The 26,261-nt window shown below is 47.0% G+C and overlaps 1 protein-coding gene across 1 annotated transcript in view; it reads right to left on the bottom strand.

Annotated features, from left to right (window-relative positions):
* LOC119179876 (uncharacterized) overlaps positions 1-26,261 on the bottom strand; it is a 67,807-nt gene that overhangs the window by 12,140 nt on the left and 29,406 nt on the right. The window contains exons 10-12 of the mRNA XM_075870000.1: positions 24,116-24,180; positions 20,083-20,176; positions 16,122-16,353 (exon numbers count right to left, since the gene is read on the bottom strand). Coding sequence (XP_075726115.1) covers positions 16,122-16,353; positions 20,083-20,176; positions 24,116-24,180 — 391 coding nt within the window. The remainder of the gene's footprint in view (positions 1-16,121; positions 16,354-20,082; positions 20,177-24,115; positions 24,181-26,261) is intronic.

The following is a 26,261-nucleotide window of genomic DNA, read 5'->3' as shown; positions in this document are numbered from 1 at the left end:
TAAAAATTAAATGCGATAGCGAAATCCGGCCCCTAGTACGCCCTTAAACCGCCAAGTGCATACTTATTAATACGTTTTGTTTTATACACACACACACACACACACACACACACACACACACACACACACACACACACACACACACACACACACACACACACACACACACACACACACACACACACACACACACACACACACACACACACACACACACACACACACACACACACACACACACACACACACACACACACACACACACACACACACACACACACACACACACACACACACACACACACACACACACACACACACACACACACACACACACACACACACACACACACACACACACACACACACACACACACACACACACACACACACACGCACACGCACACATGCACACGCACGCACACGCAGTAGATTGTACTAGCGCGCGCGCGAATCGTACATACAGGTTTTTGATGCAAAGCAAGAGTCGCATGGCTTCCAAGATACACACCGCGCGCTTGCCATGTCTGCGGCCATAAAGAGTCTCAAAATGCCTCACAGATGGCAGCACAATATCTAGCGTTTGCTATTAGCTAGATCAACGCCTCTGGAAAGACATGATATATATTTTCCGCCAGAAGGACATAGTTATCTATTTTTAGAGCTGTTTGAAAGTTCATATGTGTTTTTAGCGGTGATGTCTGCACTATCCCGGCCTTTTTCGACGTAGAATGATGGCCTCCCAAATACGCCTACGAATCGACGGATGGGCTCGTTTTCGTCTCGACACCTGTCGAAAAAAAAAATGCGTTAAGGAGACTCCTTCCACTACATGGCATTTATGTAGTGTTTTTTTTTTTTTCGAAGCAGCTACAAGTAACATCGTGGCTTTGTGGTAGGACACCTGCTTGCCGCTCAAACGGCCCGGGTTTGATCCTCATCGGGACCCAAAATTATATTTGCGTCTTTCTCGATTTTTCGCCCACAACCAAGGGTGCCGACGCCGACGGCGGAATTTTTGCGACACGACCTCTCTAACGCTATCGCGTTAATACTTTGCTGCCTTCGAGGGAGAGACGGCAGTATAAACTACACGCCCGCCAACTTTCCCCGTGGTGGACCCCACTCCCCCTCTCTTCCGTGAAACTGACCGGGCGAACATTGATTGATACGTGAGGTTTAACGTCCCAAAACCACCATATGATTATGAGAGACGCCGTAGTAAAAGAATCCGGAAATTTCGACCACTTGGGGTTCTTTAACGTGCACCCAAATCTGAGCGCACGGGGACCGGAGGAACATTGCGTCAGCGAGTGCAATGACTATTTGGTGACCGTGTGCTATTGGCTGATGCCCTGGTGGGTGGGGATATGTGTGCAATTGGTTTTTCAATCAAGTAGGATCGAGCCTGACATGGTTTGAAACGACGCTACAAAGTGCAGGAAGTCGCACTGAACCTTCGTTTACGGTTCATCCACCACGCTCGTTGTTTGCGGAACTCTCACATTCCATGTTGTATAAAGTGGTACAATGTGGCAGTAAACTTGTTTGTTTTTCGTTTTCCCCAACTTTTCAGCATTGTTTCCTTCATCCGGAGTCGCTCCACGCTACCGCAGGAGTCTGGCTGCGACGTCCCTGGCGTATCGGCCACCCATGTTAGCGGGGACGTGTCGGGTAGACCCTGGATTATGGTGATGGGAGAATTTTACTAATATTGCCGCGACATAGTGCCTGCATTCAAACAACGCGCCCATCACCACGCGCACTGGGACATACATGCGCGCCGTCTAGTGTTGCGCAGAGACGATGATGATAGCACGAGAACCCAGCTGGCCCCTGCTGATGCACGCCACGTGCTTGGGACTCTTCTTGAAGAAGCAGAAGAAGAAGACATCTTTGGTGTTCTGCTGTAACGTGCTACGACCATAGTCCCTTTCAGTTGTGGGCACAGGTTCGCCCTTTCATAAATACGTTTTATTACACCCCGTGTCCTTCAACATCGTTACATTTCTGGTGGAAGTGTTGGGTAATGAATCAAAGCCCTACGAACGCAAGACAGCGTAGCCCCGACCACCAGCGAGTTGATCCTGCGGAGCCGACACCTGTGCATCAGAGGACCAGTCGCCGTCTTCGAGGTGATTCACCAGAATTCAGTCCACTCCACTTCATGCCAAGGGGAACTCAGTCAATGGACGCCGCCATCATGACTAGTCATGTAACACCAGCCCAAGTGGCGATAAATCAGCCTCACCAGCCACCAGTATTTCATGGCGACTCGTATGAAGACGTAGAAGATTGGCAGAACCTCTTTGAGAGAGTGGCACGTTTGAACGGTTGGGACGAAAGAGAGAAGCTCCGCCGCGTATACTTTGCTTTGGAGGACTTCGCAAAGACGTGGTATGAGAACCATGAAACCTCCTTTACGACCTGGGATGAATTTCGGCGACAAGCTCTGGCGACTTATGCTAGCGCGGATCGTAAAGAAAAGGCGCAGGCTGCGCTCGAATCTAGGAACCAACTCACCAACGAAAGTGTCGCAATGTATATCGAGGACATGATCCGCCTGTTCAAGCGCGCAGATTCCCATATGACTGAAGACAAGAAACTGCGCCACCTCATGCGTGGGGTGAAGCAAGAGCTATTCGCTGTTCTCGTCCGCAACCCACCACGAACAGTTGCGGAGTTTTGTACGGAAGCGACAGCCAAGGAGAAAACGCTAGAACAGCGGGCTCAACAGTAAAATCGAGACATAAACTATGCACCTGCCAATGTCTTCTCTGGACGCCAGCGAAGTGACATGGATGCCCTGCGAGAACTCATCAGGTCGGTGATCAGGGAAGAGCTCAGCAAGTTGCAAGCACCTCACACTACAGCAACACTGTCTGTCGTCGACGTAGTACGAGATGAACTGAGGCAGATGATACGTGAGGCGGAGCGTGTGCCACAGCCGATCCAACTCATCCCAACATACTCTGAAGTACTCAGACAACCCGCAGCGCACACCAATGCAGCAGTTGCGATGGCCTCTCCTTGCCCACAAACGGTACGCAGCGCACCTCGTCCACTGGAACCGACGGCTACCTACCTGCCACGAGCCCGTGGTGTAGCTCGCTACGTGGATCAAAGGCCCCGGAAAAGTGACATCTGGCGTGACCATGAGCGTAGGTCTTTGTGTTTCCATTGTGGGGAAGCAGGTCACCTGTATAGGTTCTGCCCTTACCGACAGGCAGGATTAAGGGGCTTCCCGTTGTACGCACCATGCCCTCGAAACGGTGAACGGCCAACGGAGATCAAAGAGTACTTGTCCGCGCGCCAGAGCCCACTCACTCCACGCCAACATCAGCCAAGATCGCCGTCGCCCAGGCGTTACCGATCACCCAGCCCACGTGCTTCTTCCGCACGGTCTGGGCACCGTTCTACAAGCCCACACCAGGAAAACTAAAGCAAGCGACCTGTGGAGGTGAGGCCGCTGATAACTACAGTTGCGAAGATCCTCCATTACGGTTTCAAGGTGACGATGCTATGTTTACAGAGGATAAGCGCAGCAGTGCGAAGATTACTTCAGATTTGCGGTGGAAAATAGAAGGATACGAGCTAAATGCTTTAGTTGACACCGGCGCTGATTATTCGGTAATGAGTCACAAATTGGCAAAGAAACTGAAAAAGGTTGTGACAAAATGGAGTGGGGCACAGATACGCACGGCAGGTGGCCACACTATTACACCGCTCAGCAGATGCACCTCAAGGCTCGAAATAAGAGGCTTTACTTACGTTGCTGACTTCATCGTGCTGCCGGACTGTTCAAGGGAGCTTATACTAGGAATGGATTTTCTGCAAGCCAATGGAGCCCTAATTAATCTGCGCAGATCCAGTGTAACGTTTTCGACCGAACAAGCTATGTCGGTGGAGGAATCGGAAAAGCGACGTCTTACTGCTCTGCGCGTTGTTGATGATGACGTCACAGTGCCAACACGCTGTAGTGTAATGGTGCTTGTTGAAAATAAGGCATTTTGTGACCACGAAGGATTAGCGGATGGAAACGTAGAGCTCTTTTTAAACAAGGTAATTTGCGTGGTGAGGGGTGTTGTTCACTTAAGGAATGGCCGCTCAGTTGTCCTCCTTACGAATTTTGGGAATGAATGTCAGCACATCGCGCAAGGTATGGCTATCGCCTATTTCCACGAGCTCTGCATGGCGACTGAACTATGCAGTTTAGTGACAACGCCAACCACTCCACAAGAGACCTGCAACGTCTACGCATCAGTTACCGTCAACCATAGGCTCCCAGAATATCAAAAGAAACGATTGTTCACCCTTATAAAAGAGTTTTCGGACTGCTTTTCAACGTCCTCTAAGGTGCGACGCACGGCTATTGCAAAACACAGGATCATAACAGAAGAAGCCACGAGACCGATTTACCAACACCCATATTGAGTATCGCAAAAGGAAAGAGACGTCATCAAGAAACAAGTGGAGGAGATGCTTTCAGATGACGTGATCCAGCCTTCCAGCAGTTCATGGGCGTCTCCCGTAGTGCTTGTTAAAAAGAAAGATAACAGCCTTCGATTCTGCGTCAACTATCGGAAACTGAACAGCGTAACGAAACGGGATGTATACCCTCTGCCGCGTATCGATGATGCACTCGATCGACTACGGAGTGCGAAATACTTCTCCTCACTTGATCTCAAGAGCGGATATTGGCAAATCGAGGTGGATGAGCGCGACCGTGAAAAGACGGCATTCATTACCCCAGACGGCCTCTACGAATTTAAAGCGCTTCCATTCGGCCTGTTCACAGCGCCAGCTACGTTTCAGAGAATGATGGACGCTGTCCTCGCGGGACTGAAATGGCAGTCCTGCTTGGTGTACCTGGATGACGTTGTCGTATTTTCCGCTACATTCCACCAACATCTAGAGCGAGTCTGCACAGTATTAGAAGCCATTCGTTCAGCAGACTTGACCATCAAGCCAGAAAAATGCCACTTCGCTTTTGAAGAGCTTCGATTCCTCGGACACGTCGTCAGCTCCGACGGCGTTCGGCCAGATCCCGAAAAGACAGCTGCCATCGCGAAGTTCCCGACACCCAAAGACAAGAAGCCAGTACGTCGCTTCCTGGGTTTATGCGCGTACTATCGGCGATTTGTGGAAAATTTTTCGAACATTGCTGAACCACTTACTAATCTGACAAAAGACGAGGTGCCCTTTATGTGGGAAAGTGAACAACAGGAAGCATTTGATAAGTTAAGAACACGCCTGCAAGCCTCTCCAATCCTCGCCCACTTCGATGATACTGCCGAAACTGAAGTTCACACTGATGCAAGTAACGTCGGCCTCGGAGCCATTCTAGCCCAGCGGCAAAACGGCCAAGAAAAAGTGCTAGCGTATGCCAGCCGCAAGCTTTCGAAGGCTGGGACAAATTACTCTGCAACCGAAAAAGAGTGTCTCGCGGTCATCTGGATCATAAGTAAATTTCGGCCGTACCTCTACGGTAGACCATTCCGAGCAGTCAGTGACCACCATTGCCTGTGTTGGCTGGCGAATCTTAAGGATCCCTCTGGCTGACTAGCAAGATGGAGCCTTAGGCTACAAGAGTACGATGTTACTGTGGTATACAAATCTGGGAAAAAGCACAGCGATGCCGACTGCCTGTCACGCGCACCAGTGGAGACGAGTGAGCTGGAGGAAGAAGACTTCGCGTTTCTAGGCGTCGTCCAGGCATCAGAAATCGCTCAACAACAACAAAATGACCCCAATTTGCTGCCGCTTATACAGCGTCTCCAAGGACTCAACGTTAAAGTGCCGCGCACTTTATCCAGAGGGCTGCCTTCGTTCTGTCTTCGAGAAGGGGTCCTTTACAAGAGGAACTTCAAGCCTTATGGTGACAAGTTTTTACTCGTTGTACATGCACGTTTACGAAACGAGATTCTGCACGCATGTCATGATGAACCAACATCTGGACACATGGGTGTCAGCCGTACATTCGCCAGAATTCACCTAAAATACTACTGGCCAAAACTGTTATCATCAGTTCAGCGCTATGTGAAAACTTGCCGTGAGTGTCAAAGACGCAAAACTCCATCCGTGAAACCTGTAGGCCTCCTCCAGTCAATAGAACCACCGCATGCCCCATTCCAACAAGTCGGTATGGATCTCCTAGGCCCGTTTCCGACATCGACTGCACACAAGAAGTGGATAGTCGTAGCCATCTCACTCGCTACGCTGAGACTGACTCGCTGTACACCGCAACAGCTCTTCAAGTTGCCAAGTTCTTCATCAACAACATAGTCCTCAGACATGGTGCACCCAGCGTCGTAATTACAGATCGTGGCCCAGCTTTTACTGCAGACCTAATGAAATGTCTGATGCGAATGACCCATACAGACCAGAGAAGAACTACAGCATACCATCCTCAAACAAATGGCCTAACGGAGCGCTTGAACAGACCTCTGACTGACATACTTTCAATGTATATCGACGTCGAACATAAACTGTGGGATGAAATATTGCCCTACATCACGTTCGCATATAATACAGCCGTTCAAGAAACAACGCGAGTGACACCATTTGAACTTGTATTCGGCCGAAGAGTCACCACTCCACTGGATGTCATGTTACCACTGAATGATGAAAGCAGCAATCCACCTGGCCTAGACTACTTCCTGCAAAGAGCCGAGGAAGCACGACAGATGGCGAGATACAGAATACGCCGCCAACAGCGTATCGACTCCTATCGGTACAATCAGCGTCGTACCGAAGCGCATTTTCAACCAGGTGACAAAGTATGGATATGGACTCCAGTGCGTCACCGTGGACTTTCTGAAAAAACTTTTTAGCCGCTACTTCGGGCCTTACGAAATACTCCATCGTGTAAGCGATGTAACTTACCAAGTCAGATCCGCTATACACGGGAGCTCAAAACGCCGCAACCCTACAGAGGTTGTACATGAATTCCGGATGAAGCCTTACTATGAAAGATCACCGGAAGACCAGTGACGCCTACCACGAATCTATTCATTGCCTGGCGCATCGGGACGATGCGTATGAGGAGGGGGATTATGCCGCGACATAGTGCCTGCATTCAAACAACGCGCCCATCACCACGCGCACAGGGACATACATGCGCGCCGTCTAGTGTTGCGCAGAGACGATGATGATAGCACGAGAACCCAGCTGGCCCCTGCTGATGCGCGCCACGCGCTTGGGACTCTTGTTGAAGAAGCAGAAGAAGAAGACATCTTTGGTGTTCTGCTGTTACGTGCTACGACCATAGTCCCTTTGAGTTGTGGGCACAGGTTCGCCCTTTAATAAATATGTTTTATTACACCCCGAGTCCTTCAACATCGTTACAATATTACAAAAACTTGTCCGCCCTAGTGTACCATTGACAGCGACAGCGTAAGTCCAACAGAGTAAGGGCCCCTACGTGCGCTTCTGTTGATGCACCGATTTCCTTTTTTTTTTCACATTGAATATCACCTGCCATAAAACTCAACGTTAACTGGGTTTCTGATGGATACAGTAGGTGGAATATTCCTAACAGTGCTGTGTGATTGGTTATTCCGTGTATTTTTTCATTACCATCCTTTGACCAGCGGACGACGCGTGAACATGATTGGATAACGACAGGTGTTGCAGAACACTGGAGACAGGAGATATAGCCCCTTGAGTGCTATCTGCCATGTGGCTTTGGCGTTCATATTCCCTAATTTTGCGCCTCAACAACGTTTTGCAAAGCTTTAATTTGGGCTAGTTGGTACGCCATTGTAATTTAATTTAACTGAGTGAAATGCACATACGAGGAACGAAGCAAGAAAGCGGACAAAAAGTAAATATACATATATATATATATATATATATATATATATATATATATATATATATATATATATATATATATATATATATATATATATATATATATATATTGTAGGCATCTATTATGCGCTTCATCCTCATCTGAACAACAGTCAATCATCATCATACGTTCTGGCTGACAATCATCATCTGCTTGGCACGAGCGCTTCTTTGTCGGGTCCGTTGCGCTTGTTCGTTCCCGAGTTCACGGCGAATAAACCTCGCTACAACCGAGTCGTCATACGTGGTGGAGGTGGATTGACGTTCCCAGTACCTCTATTTACAACGCCTACTCCCTGGAGCTCCGTTCAGGCCGCCGCTTGGACCCTCAGTCCGCCAACATGTCTCAGAGTGAGTGGGTGGATGCCCTTTCGGCTCCCGTCTCTGCGCCGCAAGCCGTCACTGCGCCGCAAGCCCCTCCTCTTTACATCGTAAACCACCAGCGTGACCCTCCGATCTTCGCTGGTCTCCGCGGCGAAGATGTGGAGGACTGGCTCGATAACTACGAGCGGGTAAGCGCAACTAATCACTGGGACGACTCTAACAAGCTCCGCCGAGTATCGCTTTATCTCACGGGCGTTGCCAAGACATGGTTTTTGAACCATGAGATCGACCTCACCGACTGGCCTGCCTTCAAGCAGCAGCTTCGCCAAGTATTCGGCACGCCAGCCGTTCGATCCGCTCTAGCGAGGAGGGCCCTAGATACTCGCCAACAACATCCCGGCGAGTCATACACATCTTATATCGAGGATGTCCTTGCGCTTTGTCGGCGCGTCAATTCTTCGATGTCCGAGTCGGACAAGCTGCGCCACATCCTGAAGGGCATCGGAAGCATTGCCTACAATGCCCTTGTTGCCCAGAATCCTTCTACTGTCACGGACGTCGTCTCTACGTGTCAGCGTCTCGACGAACTTGATTCTGTTCGCCTTCAGTCGGGCAATAGTGAACACCGTACCGCAGACCGGGACCTGCGTGACATGATACGGGAGATCATACGAGAAGAACTTCTATCAATGGGCATCTCACAACCTTCTCCATCTGTCACACAGCCTTCAAGCATGGCCCTCCGTGACATCGTAAGGGAGGAACTAACATCATTCACCGGTCCAGCCTACGTCCAGCCACCTCCGTCTAGCCCTCCAACGTACGCGCAAGTTGCTGCTGCACCTCCTCGCAACGTAAACTCTACTTCACCGCTGCCATCATTCACGCCGGTTGCTGCTGCACCACCGGTCCACTTCCGGCTAATCCCACCCGACCCTCCGTCAGTCCACTTGAGTGCGCTATCTCCCGGTGGGCCGAATGACCTCTACTACCCGCCTTGGCGCCCGTCTCGCCCAACATGCTTTTACTGTGGATATCGTGGCCATATATCGCGTTTCTGCCGCAAGCGCCAGCAGGACGAGCGTCGCGGGTACGACATGCGCGAACGGGACTTTTCCAGAGGGGATTCTTACGCTCGGCGTTATTCATCTGGACAGCAGCGGTCTCCATCTCCGCCCGCGTCGACTGAGATGCGGAACACTTACCGTTCAAGCCGACGCCGATCACCTTCGCCCTTCCGTCGCTCCTCCTCTCCTCTTCGGCCAGCCTCGTTTAATACTGATAACCGGTCGGAAAACTGAATGATGCAGTTTTCGGAGGAGAAACTGCATGTAACAGTAGGACTCATATTCCTCCAGCACGCCCGTTCAACATGGTTTCTGTTACGGTGGAAGGAGTTCTCGTGGACGCTTTGGTGGACACCGGTGCTACAGTTTCTGTGATTAGGTATGATTTGTGCAAACGCCTGAAGAAAGTAATGACACCTTATAATGGACCCAATCTAGTCGGAGCCCAGGGGAACGCTATCCGCCCTTTTGCTCTTTGTACTGCTCGTGTGTTTATTGATGACATTTTGCATTACATCGAGTTCACTGTGCTTACCCGGTGCTCTCACCAGCTAATTCTAGGGTGGGACTTCCTATCTTCTTCTTCAGCCGCTATATGTTGTGGTGAACGGATTCTGCACCTAACTAATACGGACTCCATGTTCGACGAAGGCGTCTACAAGCCTCTACGCCTGTTCGCTCGCGAAGATCTCGAACTACCGCCACACCAAGAACGAATTGTGACCCTGATCTCTAAGGACATCGACCACGGTGACGTCTTGGTGTCCCCTTCGTCGACTTGCGTCACAAAAGGCATAGCCCTTGCATCAGGTGTCGTACGCTTTCACCATGGCTCCGCGCTCGTCATTGCCACGAATGAAACGCCAGAGAAAGTTCTCCTGCCAGAGGGCACTGCAGTAGCCTGTGTTGTGGATGCTGAGCCTGTCAGCGTCACGCCACTTAACCCTGCCTCTACCAACGACCGTTCTATGAGTAAGCCTGCCTCATCCTCTCCCTTCACAGCTCTTATCAGTGATGACTTAACAGCTATGCAGGCGCAGCAGTTGCTTGCGTTATTAACGAAACACGCCGATTCTTTCGACACCTGCTCTTCAACGTTGGGCCGAACTACCACTGCAGCGCATCGCATTCAGACGGAGGGAACATCTATTGTACATCGCCGCCCGTACCGCGTGTCTCGCGCTGAGCGAAAAATCATCGAGGAAAACGTCGCTGATATGCTCCAACGAGAAATAATTCGTCCATCAACTAGCCCTTGGTCATCCCCTGTTGTTTTGGTACGGAAAAAAGATGGCTCCGTGCGCTTTTGCGTTGATTACCGGGCACTTAACAACATCACACGCAAGGACGTATACCCCATGCCACGCATCGACGACGCCCTTGATTCACTCCAAGGCGCCGAATACTTTTCAAGCCTTGATTTGCGTTCGGGATATTGGCAAATTCCCATGCACGATGACGACAAAGAAAAAACGGCATTTGCAACCCCCGATGGCCTATACGAATTTAACGTGATGCCTTTCGGGCTCTGCAATGCGCCCGCGACGTTTGAACGCATGATCGACACCGTCCTGCGTGGTCTGAAATGGAAGACGTGTCTCTGCTACCTTGATGACATTATCATCTTTTCAGCAACGTTTTCTCAGCACCTGCGCCGCTTGGATGACGTCCTAACATGCCTCGCCGGTGCGGGTCTGCAGCTGAACACTAAGAAGTGCCGTTTCGCCACCAAATCCATCAAGGTTCTCGGTCATGTCGTCAGCAAGGACGGTATTCGCCCTGACCCCGAAAAGATCGCTGCCGTCCTTCGATTTCCATGCCCCACAAGACTTAAGGATTTGCGAAGTTTTCTTGGCCTCGCATCATATTTTCGTCGCTTCATACAAAATTTCGCTTCAATAGCTGCGCCACTTCACAAACTACTTGCATCTAATGCACCCTTTGTGTGGTCCGAGGAATGTCAGTCGGCGTTTCACCTATTGAAGAAAGCTTTGACGTCAGAACCTGTACTCTGCCATTTTGATGACACCGCCCCAACACTCCTACATACCGACGCCAGCGGCTGCGGTATAGGTGCTGTTCTCCTCCAACGCGATAACTCTGGACGGGAAAGGGTCATCGCATATGCTAGCCGAGTGCTAACTTCTACCGAAAAAAACTATACCATTACTGAGCAGGAGTGCCTCGCTGTGGTTTGGTCCATACAAAAGTTCCGTCCTTATCTGTACGGCCGTCAATTCACCATCGTAACGGACCACCACGCCTTATGCTGGCTTTCTACAATGAAGAACTTGTCTGGACGCTTGGGTCGTTGGATTTTACGCCTACAGGAGTATCAGTTTGAGATTATTTATAAATCGGGCAAAAAACATCAAGACGCCGACGCTCTTTCTCGTTGCCCACTACCTACAGCGTCGTTCGACACTCCAGCTGCCACCTCCAACGACACCAGTGCGGACGTGACTCCCACTTCTGTTGCCTTGCTCGCCTCGCTGTACCAACCGCCGATCGACGATGAACAACCCTTCAGTTCTCACCAGCAGGCTGACCCGTATTGTCGGCGAATTATAGACCACCTTTCAGGAGCTACGCGTCCACCCAATGCACGCCTTCGTCGACAACTCGAACACTTCAAGTTTCAGGACGGTGTGCTGTATCGTCACACATATCATCCTGACGGCACACGCTGGGTACCTGTTCTGCCACGCGCTCTTCAACATCATGTACTTAACACCTTTCATGACGATTTGACTGCTGGCCACCTAGGCTTTCACAAAACCTACGACCGCATTCGAAGCCGCTTTTATTGGCCTGGGATTTCTACCAGCGTAGCAAAGTACGTGGGTTCCTGCTCTCCATGTCAACTTCGCAAACTTCCGACATCTCCCCCAGCTGGTCAGTTACAGCCAATGACGTGCCCTACAACACCTTTCGAGGTCGTCGGTGTCGATCTTTATGGACCCCTTCCTGTTACTGGTGCCGGAAATAGATGGATAGTCACCGCCGTAGACCATATGACACGCTACGCCGAGACAACTTCAGTAGCTACTGGTTCAGCATCGGAAGTTGCTGACTTCGTCCTTCAGGCCATAATACTACGTCATGGTGCACCTCGTGTACTTCTGAGTGACCGTGGAAAGGTGTTCTTATCACAGCTTTTAGGTGAAGTTCTTCGCGTTTCTGGTACCACACACAAGATGGCGTCTAGCTACCATCCTCAAACAAATGGTCTGACCGAGAGATTTCATCGAACCCTTGCCGACATGATAGCCGTATACATTCAACCGGATCACAGAAACTGGGATAAACTTCTACTGTTCCTCACTTTCGCCTACAACACCGCTGTTCAGCGCACAACAGGCTACTCACCGTTTTATCTCGTTTACGGACGTTCACCTACTTTCTTTATCGATGTTTCCTTCTTCACCAGCAATGGCCATACATCACCATCTTCTTGCGAAGAATATATTTCTCGCCTTGCCCAGTGCCGCCAGCGTGCTCGTATGAACACGGAAGCTACGCAACAAGCAAGGAAGGCCGTCTACGACACCTCTCATCGTGTGGTATCATTCCGACCGGGTGACGAGGTGCTGCTATTGACACCAATTCGCACACCTGGTCTCTGCGACAAGTTCCAGCCTCGATTCATCGGCCCATATGTTGTTTTAGAGCAGACTTCACCTGTCAACTATCGTGTGACGCCTCTTGTCGTGCCAACTGACCGTCGTTACCACAGCACCGAAATTGTACACGTTTCCCGCATGAAGCTTTTCACACGACGTTCCTCGTCACCTTGACTACCCGCCCGCAGCGGCCAGGCTGGCCGCTTCCACGGGGGGGGGGGGGGGGGGAATCAGTGTAGGCATCTATTATGCGCTTCATCCTCATCTGAACAACAGTCAATCATCATCATACGTTCTGGCTGACAATCATCATCTGCTTGGCACGAGCGCTTCTTTGTCGGGTCCGTTGCGCTTGTTCGTTCCCGAGTTCACGGCCAATAAACCTCGCTACAACCGAGTGGTCATAATATATATATATATATATATATATATATATATATATATATATATATATATATATATATATATATATATATATATATATATATATATATATATATATATATATATATATATATATATATATATATATATATATAGGGCTCGTTTTCGTGTTTTGACACAATGTTACTGAGATCTAACAGACAATAATGCCAAAGAATGTATAGGGGAAGTTATTAGTACCAATGTAAATAAGAAGAAAGAAAAGTGGGTGAAAACATAGCCTGCCATGAGCAGGAATCGAACCTACGGCCTTCGAATAACGCGTTCGACGCTCTAACCACTTAGCTGTCACGGCGGCCATCCCCCATCCACTTTTTTGGGTTTATATGTGAATTTAAACGTGGGAATATATATATATATATATATATATATATATATATATATATATATATATATATATATATATATATATATATATATATATATATATATATATATATATCACCTTGTAGATTTCTTCCAGAAGAAATCTACAAGGGATCAACTGCTACCATAGTGCTTCATAAAGAAAGCAACAGAATACCAATCAAGATGAGTGTGTAAGGCAGGAGGACACAATCTCCCCAATGCTATTCACCGCGTGCTTACAGGACGTTTTCAGAAACCTAGAATGGGAACAGTTAGGGATAACAGTTAATGGAGAATACCTTAGTAACCTGCGCTTCGCCGATGACATTGCATTGCTGAGTAACTCAGGGGACGAATTGCAACTCATGATTACGGAGTTACACAAGGAGAGCAGAAAGGTGGGTCTTAAAATTAATCTGCAGAAAACGAAAGTAATGTACAACAACCTCGGAAAGGAGCAGCGCTTCGATATAGATAATAGTGCACTTGAAGTTGTGAAACACTATGTCTACTTAGGGCAGGTAATAACCACAGAGCCTAACCACGAGATTGAAGTAACTAGAAGAATAAGAATGGGGTGGAGTACATTCGTCAAGCACTCTCAAATTATGACAGGTAGATTGCCACTATCCCTCAAGAGGAAGGTATATAACAGCTGTATCTCGCCGGTACTTAGCTACGGAGCAGAAACCTGGAGACTTACAAAGAGGGTTCAGCTTAAATTGAGGACGACGCGGCGAGCAATGGAAAGAAAAATGGTAGGTGTAACCTTAAGAGACAAGAAGAGAGCAGAGTGGATTAGGGGACAAACGGGGGTTAAGGATATCATAGTTGAAATAAAGAAGAGGAAATGGACATGGGCTGGGCATGTAGCGCGTAGACAGGATAACCGCTGGTCATTAAGGGTAACTAACTGGATTCCCAGAGAAGGGAAGCGGGTTAGGGGGAGACAGAAGGTTAGGTGGGCAGACGAGATTAAGAAGTTTGCGGGTATAAATTGGCAGCAGCAAGCACAGGACCGGGTTAGCTGGCGGAACATGGAAGAGGCCTTTGTCCTGCAGTGGACGGAGTCAGGCTGCTGCTGATGATGATGATGATATATATATATATATATATATATATATATATATATATATATATATATATATATATATATATATATATATATATATATATATATATATATCACCACTGGTCTTCTCCTTTGTCCATTTTTATTTGTCCTTGCCTTATCTTTATAATTAGCCGCTCATTTTATTTTCCATCATCGAACTCCCGCGTGCATAGTAACATGCGAGATCAACAAGCAGCAGAGGCCGACCTCTCACTTTCCGATAATAAAAAAAACACCCCTCTCTTTCTTTTTCACTCTCTTCTTTTGCTTAACTTAATATTTTGTATCACGGCTGCTGAACCGCAAAAAAAAGTATCGCGAAAAAAGAAAACAGAACAAAAGCTATTTTCGGTTGAAATATTAATGTGAAAAAACACCGAGCATTTAGTTTTGGCTCGCCACAGCAAACAGCCGGAAAAAAAAAGCTAAACAATCGAGAGAGAGAGAGAGAAAGACGGAAAAGCCAGTCTATCGTCATGAAAGCGTCAAGAACATATAAAAGTATATTAATAGTCACCACCGATATGAGTAATATATGTGGATACAGAGCACACATTATGTTACGTCCTGTGTGTGTGTGTGTGTGTGTGTGTGTGTGTGTGTGTGTGTGTGCGTGTGTGTGTGTGTGTGTGTGTGTGTGTGTGTGTGTGTGTGTGTGTGTGTGTGTGTGTGTGTGTGTGTGTGTGTGTGTGTGTGTGTGTGTGTGTGTGTGTGTGTGTGTGTGTGTGTGTGTGTGTGTATGTTATTTTTAGGGGCGAAGCTTCCTTATGGCGTGGCTTCTGTGTCCCCCGTCGTCGTAGTGCGTAACCTGTGACACATACCCGCATGCCAGTGGCACATACCAACCCTAGGACACATATCCGCATGTACACATGTTACGCAAAACGTAGCATGGAATGGTTATTACGCTCTCTGGGTGAGCAAAGCGCTGACAGTAGAAATGTGCTACATACTCTCGTTTACTCTTTGGATTGTCCGCTGCATGGTGCTACTCGTATATTATATGACAAAAAAAGCGAGATGGCAGTACTTGAAGTGTTCACTACATACACGGACGGACGCACGGATGGACAGACAGACAAGCAAACTGACAGACACATGGACGGACGGACGCACGTATAGGCGGACGCACGGGCGGACGCACGAATGGGTGCACGTACGGATGAACTGACGCACGGATGGACGCACGAACGGGCACTCTTACGTACAGACGGACGCATGGACGGTTCGCCCCACTCATCATTCACTACATGGATGTGCTGTGATTTTTCTTTTTTTTTGGGGGGGGGGGGGGGGTGTAATGTTTTATTGCGCTTTCAGACAAGCCATGAAGGTAAAGAAAGTTACCCGTGGTTCGTCGCAGATACCGCAGGAGCTTCGGCACTTCTTCGTAACGTTGGCACCACCGGAAGCAGTCACATGGCACGCCATGGTAGAACCAGAGTGCTGAACCATTGTTGTCGAAAGTGACGTCAGACTCGATGGCATTGGCTCCCAGCTCCATGCCTTCGTCCACTTGCCAGATGGCGTTCGTCATGTGATAGATGTTGTAGATGGGCCTCCGACGGAAGCCGCGCGCCTCGATTGAAGGAGAAACGTTCGTCATTATTGTCATTCATATAATGTATACTCGTTCCTTGAGCGCGTTCCGGGTCGTTAAAGGGACTCTAAAGTCAATTGTTAAGTCGACGTTGTTTGCTGAAACAGCGATCCAGAAACATCGCAGTGCCCGTTGTGTGTAAAGGAAGCGCTTATTTTGAAATAAAATCACGTTCGAGTGGTCCGCATCGTGTTAGCGTATCTTTAAATCACCCTCCTGAAAGTGCTATTTCTAACGTCACTGTTGCCATGCCCACCGTTGTCCGCCTTTACTGCGTGGCCACCGACACTTATAGCAGCACAGCAAAAGTTGCTGCTGTGGCTTCCACTACAGCGGCTATTGAACAAACTTCTGCTTGCTTGGTTCAACTGGGCCGCGCTAGATGGCACCACTTATCCAGCCTACCTAGAGTTAGTGTATATGCTACCTTTAGGTAGCAGAGTATCGCACACCATCGTGTGTTAAAATATCTTGCGAAAAAGTCACTCACCACCCGCGTAGAAGCAGAGCTCACGCTTCATATTACTAGCGTTGTTTATTAAAATTTTCACTTTCTTTCAATTTTTATGATAGTATAAGCAAAACTCGGTTGCACCGGTCACGCCTGGAAGCCTTGATTTTATGCTTACGTTCTTGGAACGTAATATTGGGCCAAAGTGCATCGGCTCATCGAACCAGTGAGATACATATTAATAGTTGGTCACACATTAGCTTGGTCTTCTCTTCCGCTGTTTTTCCCCTTTACAGATAGAAAACTATTTTCCCACTTTTGACCGCAATAGAGAAAGTTGAGGATAAAAATGTTTTCGTCTCGTTCGGCTCATTTGTTATCTGTGTGAGGAAGCCAACTATAGTTTTATAGTCTTCAGCTCAAATCGAACTGGACAGCTATCGAGAGTGGCCGTGCGACAGCCATGCTACGTGCGACTCGCGTATTAGGCTCGTATTATAGAAGTAGGGCTACTAGGGCTACTTCGTTGAATAGTCGTATTACAATCGCGGCTCACGACAGCTGATTGACGTGAATGGTTGTTCAACAGCCGTGTCGCGTCCAACATTCTTTTCACTTAACATTTGAAAGCTGCATTATATTCACGCGCTAGCTGCAGCAACACGTTGATTCGAATAGGTCTATGGTTTAAGTTCTCCCTTCATTTTTAGCGTTTGATCAATCTGGACGTGTGCAGCCAGCACAGGCTCGCCAAGGCTACATGTGTAGCGTATTCACTGCATCCGTAGGTAATACAAACAGAGCAAGTTTTTCAGTGCTGTTGATAGATTGAAAGAAGCCAAGCGGTTAATCTTTCCTCAGTGATCACCAATCTAGTAACACCAGCTACACCCGCGTCTAATCACATTAGATGTACGTTATAAAAATCGATGCGGAATGCACTTGGTACCACATTTCTCTCGACCAACAGGCAACATGGCTAGAGTACAGAAGAAGCGCAGCGAGAATAACAACAGCCGATGTCAAATGCGCCTGATCTGCTTGTAATCTGCGAAGCGTCTGCGTAGTGTCGGCTTCTCCACAGTGCAAATGAACCACCAAAGCTGCCGCTCGGCGAATAGGGACACTGAACTCCTGCAGGTGGAGTGAGCGGCGCCCGGAAAACAGTGGCGCAACTGTGCTGTCCTAAAGGTAGCATATACGGCAACTCTAAGCCTAACAAGGTGAAAACGGAGCTTGTGAATCACTCGCGCCGTTCGCCATATTAATGCGAAACGGTTCTTTTTTTTTTCTATGAATCAAACAGAAACGGACAAGAAGCTTTTTTATAATGTGGTGTGATGCACGGAAGGTTTTTTTTTTCCTCTCCTGCGACTGTGTTAATTGCCAGTGAATAATTGTAGTCGGATGGTTTGACGTCATTGGAATCATATCCAAAATGTCCCACCCGTAATGCATGTGGTGTCGTACATTTACCTTAATTTCTCAGCTATAGGGCACTGATGTTCATAATATCGCCGTTTTAGACGTTTCCATACATTGAGCTTTCTCTCTGACACAACTGTCTGCGAGCGGACATTAGATAGGCAAATTTCTGTTGCGATAACTTCTCCCGGCACTGCGGGCGATTGCTTTCCCTCTTCCTATGACGCCTGCAGCTGCTATATCACCTCGGCTGTTTATCCTCTCCGCCGCTAATAACAAAGTCCACGCCCAGGCGCGAAGTACTGTGGCTTAAGGTGCAGACTCGCGCATCGCCCTCTCTCGCTTCTATCTGAGATACTATACTATCTATCCATAATCTTCCCATAAATATTGCCCCGCAATTAAGGCAAATCCTAATCGTATCACGTGGAAGTGCCCTAAGCGCTCCTCCTTCGTCCTGAACGCTTGGGTAAAGAGGAGCTGTGGGAGGCTGCCTTGCGCAGTTTCAAACCTAGAAGGTTAGCCTATAATTAAGCAGTTTAGCCTAGCCCAAAAAGTTCTACTACACGGGCAGCGGCGAACACATTAGATTAATTTGGAACAAAAGGACGCCTTTTCAGTTTAAATTAGCCGCTAGCCTCTAAAGGCGAACAGTGTTTATTCAGACTCTCCCACTCACCTCTTGCAGGATTCCATTAAGTCACTAATGCTAACGCTACGCCCGCAAAACTCGCTAGCTTTGCGTACGGTATTTTAAAACTATTAGATAAGCAGATCTCCGTGTTTTTTTTTTCTATTTATTCAAACAAATCTGATAAACATCCACCAGTAAATATTTTTTTCAATTTTAATTTACCCGATAAACTCCGATTTTCAAAAGGTATTCTCCGCGTTCAAAGGGCATTTTGAAAGCTGAGAATCATCGATTGAAAGGACAGCATCTAGCTCCATCATCGGCAGTAACCTCGTAAAGTATGCTTAAACAAGCTGTTAGGTTGCAATACGAGCAAATTCTGTATTAAAGTATCCGTATATGTTTGTGTGCATACATCTTTGTGCAGTCAAACCTTCCAGATGCCTAAAATATACACTTACAGGGTTCGCATAATATCGTGGTCAGATGTCGTTTCATATAAGATTTAGGAGTATTGAGAATAGCAATATATAGCAGGTCCTTTATGCTTCATCAAATCGATAAGGGAGGCTGAGAGAAAAAGCCGAGGAGCAGCTTAACTGTAACTCTGGCTGCCCAAACGTACATTTTCATGATTCTACAGCAGTGCACATGAAATGCTTTATTAATAGGGTAAATAAAAAAACCAGTGAGGAAAATAGGAAATAATGGAGAAGCAGCATTATCAGCAACAAGGCTAAGCAACTTGAGTGGAGAGAGAGAAACGAGAAAAAAGGAAGGCAGGGAGGTTAACCAGATGCTAGCATCCGGTATGCTACCCTGCACTGGGGTTGGGGAATAGGGGGTTGAAAGAGAGAGAGCGAGAGATGGTTAAAAATAAGTAAGATAAAAACACAAACACACGCTCAGACACAAAATCAGTCCACTCAGAGGCGTTCGTATACAGGCCAGTGGTTCGCAAGAAACTTCAGTGGAAATAATTACTATTTCGACTACATTCGAACAATTTATAATGAAAGATTAAAACGCCAGATTTCTGAGAATGGGGGACTTACCAGAAATAAGCTCTGATAAGCGCTGAAATTTTTTCGAAAAAGTAAACTACGGAAAACACCCTCCGAACAGCAAGAAACATAAGCTGTGAAAATACGGAGTCCTGTACATAAGCTTATACGTTTACACGTGATGCGCAACTCACGAGGTCAGGAGTCGTCTGTAGGGCAACCATGATGGCCAGCAGCTGGGCGTACATGATCCGTTCTTTGCACTCCTGCCTCGCTGAGACGGTCAGTCTGCGAAATCGTGACGTCACTGACACTGACGTTGAGTCGATCTCTCTCTATTTCTCTTTAGTGCGAGCACGTCAGCGTAAGCGTACCTGGCAACGCTCCCATATCGCTCGGTGTATAACCAAAAATGTGATGACCATCTGCATTTCGAAGCTTGGCGCGTGCACCCAAGTAGGATCGTAAAGAAAACGCCAAGGCTAAAGCCCTCGCATGCAGCGGCTTTCATACGGGCATGCAGCTATGGCAGTTCCGCCTTTGAGAAAAATAAAAGCATTCGATAAAGGCCAAGCCAGCTTAGCTACGTTAGCCGACGTTCCTTGTTTTTATTGCGACGAGAACTTCACCTTGAGGCGTAATTCCTGGTGTTTATATTTGTATCACGCCCCTTTGCGACACGACGTCCTGTTTAGAGAGGCACTCACTCTGCGAAGACTGAGCTAATGGTAATTTAAGCGCTTTGTTGGCCTAAAGCTCCTTCATTGCTTGTGGTTGAAATTGTGTGCTGCATACGATCTCTTAGGTTTGGGCAGTATACCGTTTTTAACGACACGCTAAACATCGGGCATGTCGGCAGAAATATAAAAACGTTTTCTTTTCTTAATATAGCATTGCTTGCTCCCCGTAGGTAACTATTCCATGTATTATGAGTGGGTTTATGGTTTATGTAGTAATACGGGATGATTAACTTTATTATAATCGTGTAGTGACCCTCATCGGATTGACCGACAATGCGGAATGCCTCGTCTGCAGTACCGAAGAAGACATCGACCATCTGATATGCCGTTGCCCTCGATTTGCCTCTGAGAGACAGAAGCTTTCGGACGCATTGCGACAGTTGGACGATCGGCCACCCATTATGCAGATGCTACTGCAACACCGTCCTCGTTTTTCGTCGGCTCAAAAAGCAGTCAAAGCAGTCTTGCACTTTTTGAGGACTACAGGCCTATGTGAACACCTTTAATTTTTTTGTAGTGCCACCGCTGCATACGCGTCAGCCCATTGATTGACAATCCTTTTTTTTTTCTCTCTTTACCTTCCTTTTACTCTCTTTCTCTCCCATTTATATGCCCCCTTTTTCATTCCCCCAGTGTAGGGTAGCAAACCGGGCATGTTCCTGGTTAACTTCCCTGCCTTCTCTCTTGTTAGTCTTGTCCTCCTCCTGTGTAGTGATGTACGTTGTAAATTGTTGCAAAGTGCACTAATCAGGTATTCCAACATTTTTTGGAGATTGGTCATGATATCCTTGCCATGAGATTGCATAAATTTCACGAATTTATAGATAGTCGTCGATCACAATGCATGTCGTAGTCGCCATGGTGGTCTGGTGGCTAGGCCACTCTGCTGCTGACCCGCAAGGTCGTGGGATCGAATACCGGATGCGGCGGCCGCATTTTCGATGGAGGTGAATATGCTTGCGGCCAGTGGGCTTAGCTTCAGGTACGTCGAAAAGGACCACGAGACACTACTTCCCTTCATACACAACACCGACCTATACCCAGCAATTATTATTATTATTATTATTATTATTATTATTATTATTATTATTATTATTATTATTATTATTATTATTATTATTATTATTATTATTATTATTATTATTATTATTATTATTATTACTATTATTATTATTATTATTATTATTATTATAGAAGTATAGATGGCAGCAGAATAAGCAACGCGAGAGTTAACTCGCTTGAGTAGACCGTCTGTCTTCACACAAGCTCTCAATTGTTCATGTGATCATGATCAAGGTGTACTGTTATGTGCACTAGTTTATTTTTGTATTCGTGGTTGACTACTACCCTCAAAGAAGATCTGCGGTGTAGAATGAAGGCTCAAGTAGACCACTAACTCTCGCACTGTGTGTTTTTTTACACACACACATGCACGAACTTATTTAGCTTTAATCGGCGTATATTGAAGTTCAGTTTTTGTGGTGTACTTATGCGTAAAATTTATTTTGTAAAACTGTGTAAGTAATCATGTGTTACTGTGTCTGTAGACTACATCACAATTATTCGCACTTCGTGTCTTCAACGTTTTCTTGGTAAAATTAACTTGGTCTCGTGCTACTATATTTTACTTCCGACCAAACAGTTAAACATAAAACAGAAACAAAAATCAGGATCCGGGTAAAACGAGCTCTATTTCACTCCGATTTAGATCCGGTTGGCTTCACCGTTCCATTTTGAATATATAAATACGTGTATTCAATTTAGCAAGGAACTGTAATTGTTGCATAAGATAATATATATTAGAAATTTCATTTCGGTATAATTATTCTTTTTAAGGTTTCTTTTTCGCCATCGAATATTGACGATCCCGCCTCTTTTTTTTTTCAATCAATTTTTCTCATCGTTTCCGTGCCTTCTTGTCTAGCCCTTGGTGCTGCTCAAATCTTCGAATAATCAGCTAACCAGATTAACGTACCGTGCTTCACCAATGCAACGCCAGAAACAAACCAACAAAATAAGGCGTGTTTTCACGCGCGCACACAGCTATATATTGAGAGAGCGTGAACAGGCGTTGCACATCCGGCCATCTATAGATAACTGAGCGTTGTGCACGTGCCCGAGTATGAACCTGTAACTTGAACGTTTTTATGTCTATGCCCAAAGGTAATAAATTAATCATACTGCGTCACTGATATTTTCTTTTCTTTTGGCGGCCATTCGCACTTTTTTTAATTATTGCATCCCAGCAATGAGCATTTTTTTTACAAGTAACAGTGTCTCTAAAACCTAGCCAACAGACCCTATCACTCCTCACAGGCTGTAAGCAAGCAAACAAACGAACGAAGAGAAACGCAAAGTAGGACGAAAGCGACAAGCAAAACGCCTTGTCTGTTGTCTTCATCCTACTTTCATCCATGTTTTCTTCAGAGGTGCGCGCCGTATCATAAACCACCAACTTGGGCGCGTTATTCGGCCGTCGCCGGTTACGGTCCCTGCCCACGGAAATATTTTCCTTTATCACTTTTCTTTCTTCACGCTTACATTGTGTTTACTACAAACCTGTCCAATATACTTTCCTTGGCAGTGTTGTCTGTTAGTTCTGCCCCACCGTCATGATCTAGTGGTTATGACACTCGGCTGTTAAGCTGGAGGTCGCGGGATATAATCCAGGCAGCGGCGGCTGCATTTTTGATTGAGACCGAAATTTCGGAGTACTTTGTACTTAGATTTATGTGCATGTTAAAGAACCTCGGTTGGTCTAAGTTGAGGTTTTGAGACGTTAGAACCCTGACATTATTATTAATATGTTATGATTATTATCTTATTTAACAAATAAAATAGTGATAAGATAGAAAAATACAGAACAGGGCGGCAAGGTTCGTTCTGGGACGGTATCAATGGCGGGAAAGCTCTACTGCTATGAAACAAGAATTGAATTGGGAGCTGCTTTCATCGCGTAGAAGAAAATTGCGATTAAAACTTTTATGTCTAGTATTTAATAATAAAACTGGAATCATTAAGGATATGTATTTACAGACGCCGTATTATTTGTCAAATCGAATTGATCATCCTTTTAAACTGAAGGAATACCGTCCCAGGACTGGAATTTTTGCAAATTCCTTTTTTGTCAGAACAATACATGAGTGGAATGGGCTCACAAGTGTACAAGTGTCTGCTGTAAATGAAAATTTGTTTCTTTCGAATCTGTAACCCCCCTGCTATAACGCCTTCGGGCGCTGCAGGTACACTTCGAATAAAGAATAAAGAAAACGAGCTCTGCGAATTTTCACTTCTTTCGTACAACTTTACCAAACAAATACCCTCCTGCGGGACCACTGTTCGATCCACTATGCGAGGTTTTCGAATATTCGCGCGCCAGTTGCAACATATTTCACGGCACCTCACGGAGATACGCTGTTGATGCTACAGTTGGTGATATCGAATTATTATAGATTCGCATGACGACATGCCTTCATAATTGACTCACCTGCGGAGCAAACGTCCATGGCTGCGGCGAATATCGTCGCTTTTGCGGCTGCTTACATTTCCGCACTAGCGCATAGGCACGACCGAACAGCTGGGCAAACAGATGGGACCGTGATTCGCAACTAGCTTCGTTGTTCCGATGGAACGCAGTGCTACACGCACAGTCAACGGAATACCGCTTCATGGCCATCCGAGGGAAGCGATAACCTTCAATCGATAACGTGCTGTAGGCCCGTGTGCTCAGATTTGGGTGCACGTTAGTACACCCCAGGGGGCCGAAATTTCCGGAGCCCTTCGCTAGGACTTCTCTCATATTCATATGGTGGTGTTGGGTCATTAAACCTCACATATCAATCAATCAATCAATCAATCAATCAATCAATTGATGACGACTATACAACACATATATTGATTGATTTGTAGGAATTAAGGTTCCAAAACTACGGCGCTTTGCTGCCCTGTGCTGAGAAGAAAGTCTGAGCGAGAATAAGAGTTTGTAACAGTAGGAAAAAAAAGGGGGGGGGGGGGTACTGGAGTGTCGTTATAGTACTCATTAAGACGTGACAATATTGTCCTGGAACAGTCACACTTTTTTGTCACTCACTCTGGTTACTTGCAGAAGCCGTGCTCAGAGCAGCCCGCGTTGCAGATGCGCTGGACGAGGGTACCGGTTGTTTGATCACTGAGACGGGACGGTTAATTGTCCAGCTGACCTATTGTGCAGCCGACAGAGTTGCTTTAAAAAAAAATGGGATGCTAGGTGGCTCACAGTTGGGGTGCGGGGAGGAGGAGGAAGCAACAAAAAGGGAGAAGGCAGGGAGGTTAACCAGAAAGACATCCGGATGGCTACCCTACACTGGGGGATAAAGGAAGGGGACAAGAAAGACGAGAAAGAGGGAAGAGAGGGAAGAGAGGGAAAAAGGGGGTGGGGGAGAGACTGACAGTAATTTCACTGCAGCGTGTAGAACTCTACCGCATGTCAGAGGCGTTCACACAAGCCTGTCTTTCTCAAGAAACGCAGCAGGGCTTTCACTGCCTTGTGGGCTGTCGAGGCATGTGTACGTTGCTGTAATAGCACCTGCACAGAAAGAGGCCGATCATCCAGTCGCCGCATTGCGTTGGCAAGTACTTGTCTCTCTGAGGCAAATCGAGGACAATGACACAGCAGGTGTTCGATATTTTCGTCGGTGCCGCAAACATCGCACGCCGCACTGTCAGTAATTCTGATTAACGTGGTATAAGCTTTCGTGAAAGCAACTCCCAGCCAAAGGCGATAGAGAAGCGAAGCGTCACGTCGATGTAGGCCGGGTGGAGGCCGGAGTTGTAGTGAAGGGTCGAGCTCGTGCAGTCGTGTACGTCGTATGCTTGGTGTGTTCCACTCAGTCAGTGTGAGACTGCGGGCCAGTTGACGAATCTGCCTCGCCGCATCCGCTCTTGAAAGCGGTATCGGAACGCTGTTCGCTTCTTTATGTGACGTGCGAGCAGCATGATCTGCAGAATCATTGCCGCCTATGCCACTATGCCCAGGTAACCACTGAAAGACGATGTCATGGCCTTTTTGTATTAACAGGTGGTGAAGTTTCACGGTTTGGTAGGTCAACTGGTCGTGGCATCCGCGTCGGAGAACTGATATCAGGCACTGTAACGCTGGTTTTGAGTCAGAAAACACAGCCCATTTACCTGGTCTTTCTTCTGAATTGATGTGTTCCAGTGCATTGCGCAGAGCCTCGAGTTCTGCCGTCGTGGAACTTGTCACATGTGAAGTCTTAAAACACCGAGTTATCCCTTGTGATGGTATAACCACTGCTCCACCTGAACTAGACGGCGTAGTAGAGCCATCCGTGTAAATGTGCACGTGGTTACTGTAGTTTTCTTCCAGTAGGAATAGACTCAGTTGTTTCAGGGCATGTGTTGGGGTGCGGAATACTTAAAGAACGAAGCTTCCAATAGCTTGTCCTCGAGATACCATTACTTCACTGAAAAGCTCGTTGCCGATAGAGTTAGGTTTACGTCCATTCGCTTACGCAGTAGGCTGTCGCAATTTGCCGCAATGATAAACATTGGCGGGCAAACAAAAATTTCGAAACGGTTCGTCCGAGTGCTCTATAGAGTGCATGAAGCCCGTGCTCGCACGCTTATCTGCGTGT

The sequence above is a fragment of the Rhipicephalus microplus genome, chromosome 7, assembly GCF_043290135.1.
Source record: "Rhipicephalus microplus isolate Deutch F79 chromosome 7, USDA_Rmic, whole genome shotgun sequence".
Lineage (NCBI taxonomy): Eukaryota > Metazoa > Arthropoda > Arachnida > Ixodida > Ixodidae > Rhipicephalus > Rhipicephalus microplus.
Note: the sequence above shows the minus strand (reverse complement) of the source record. Positions and strands in the feature narration are given on the sequence as shown.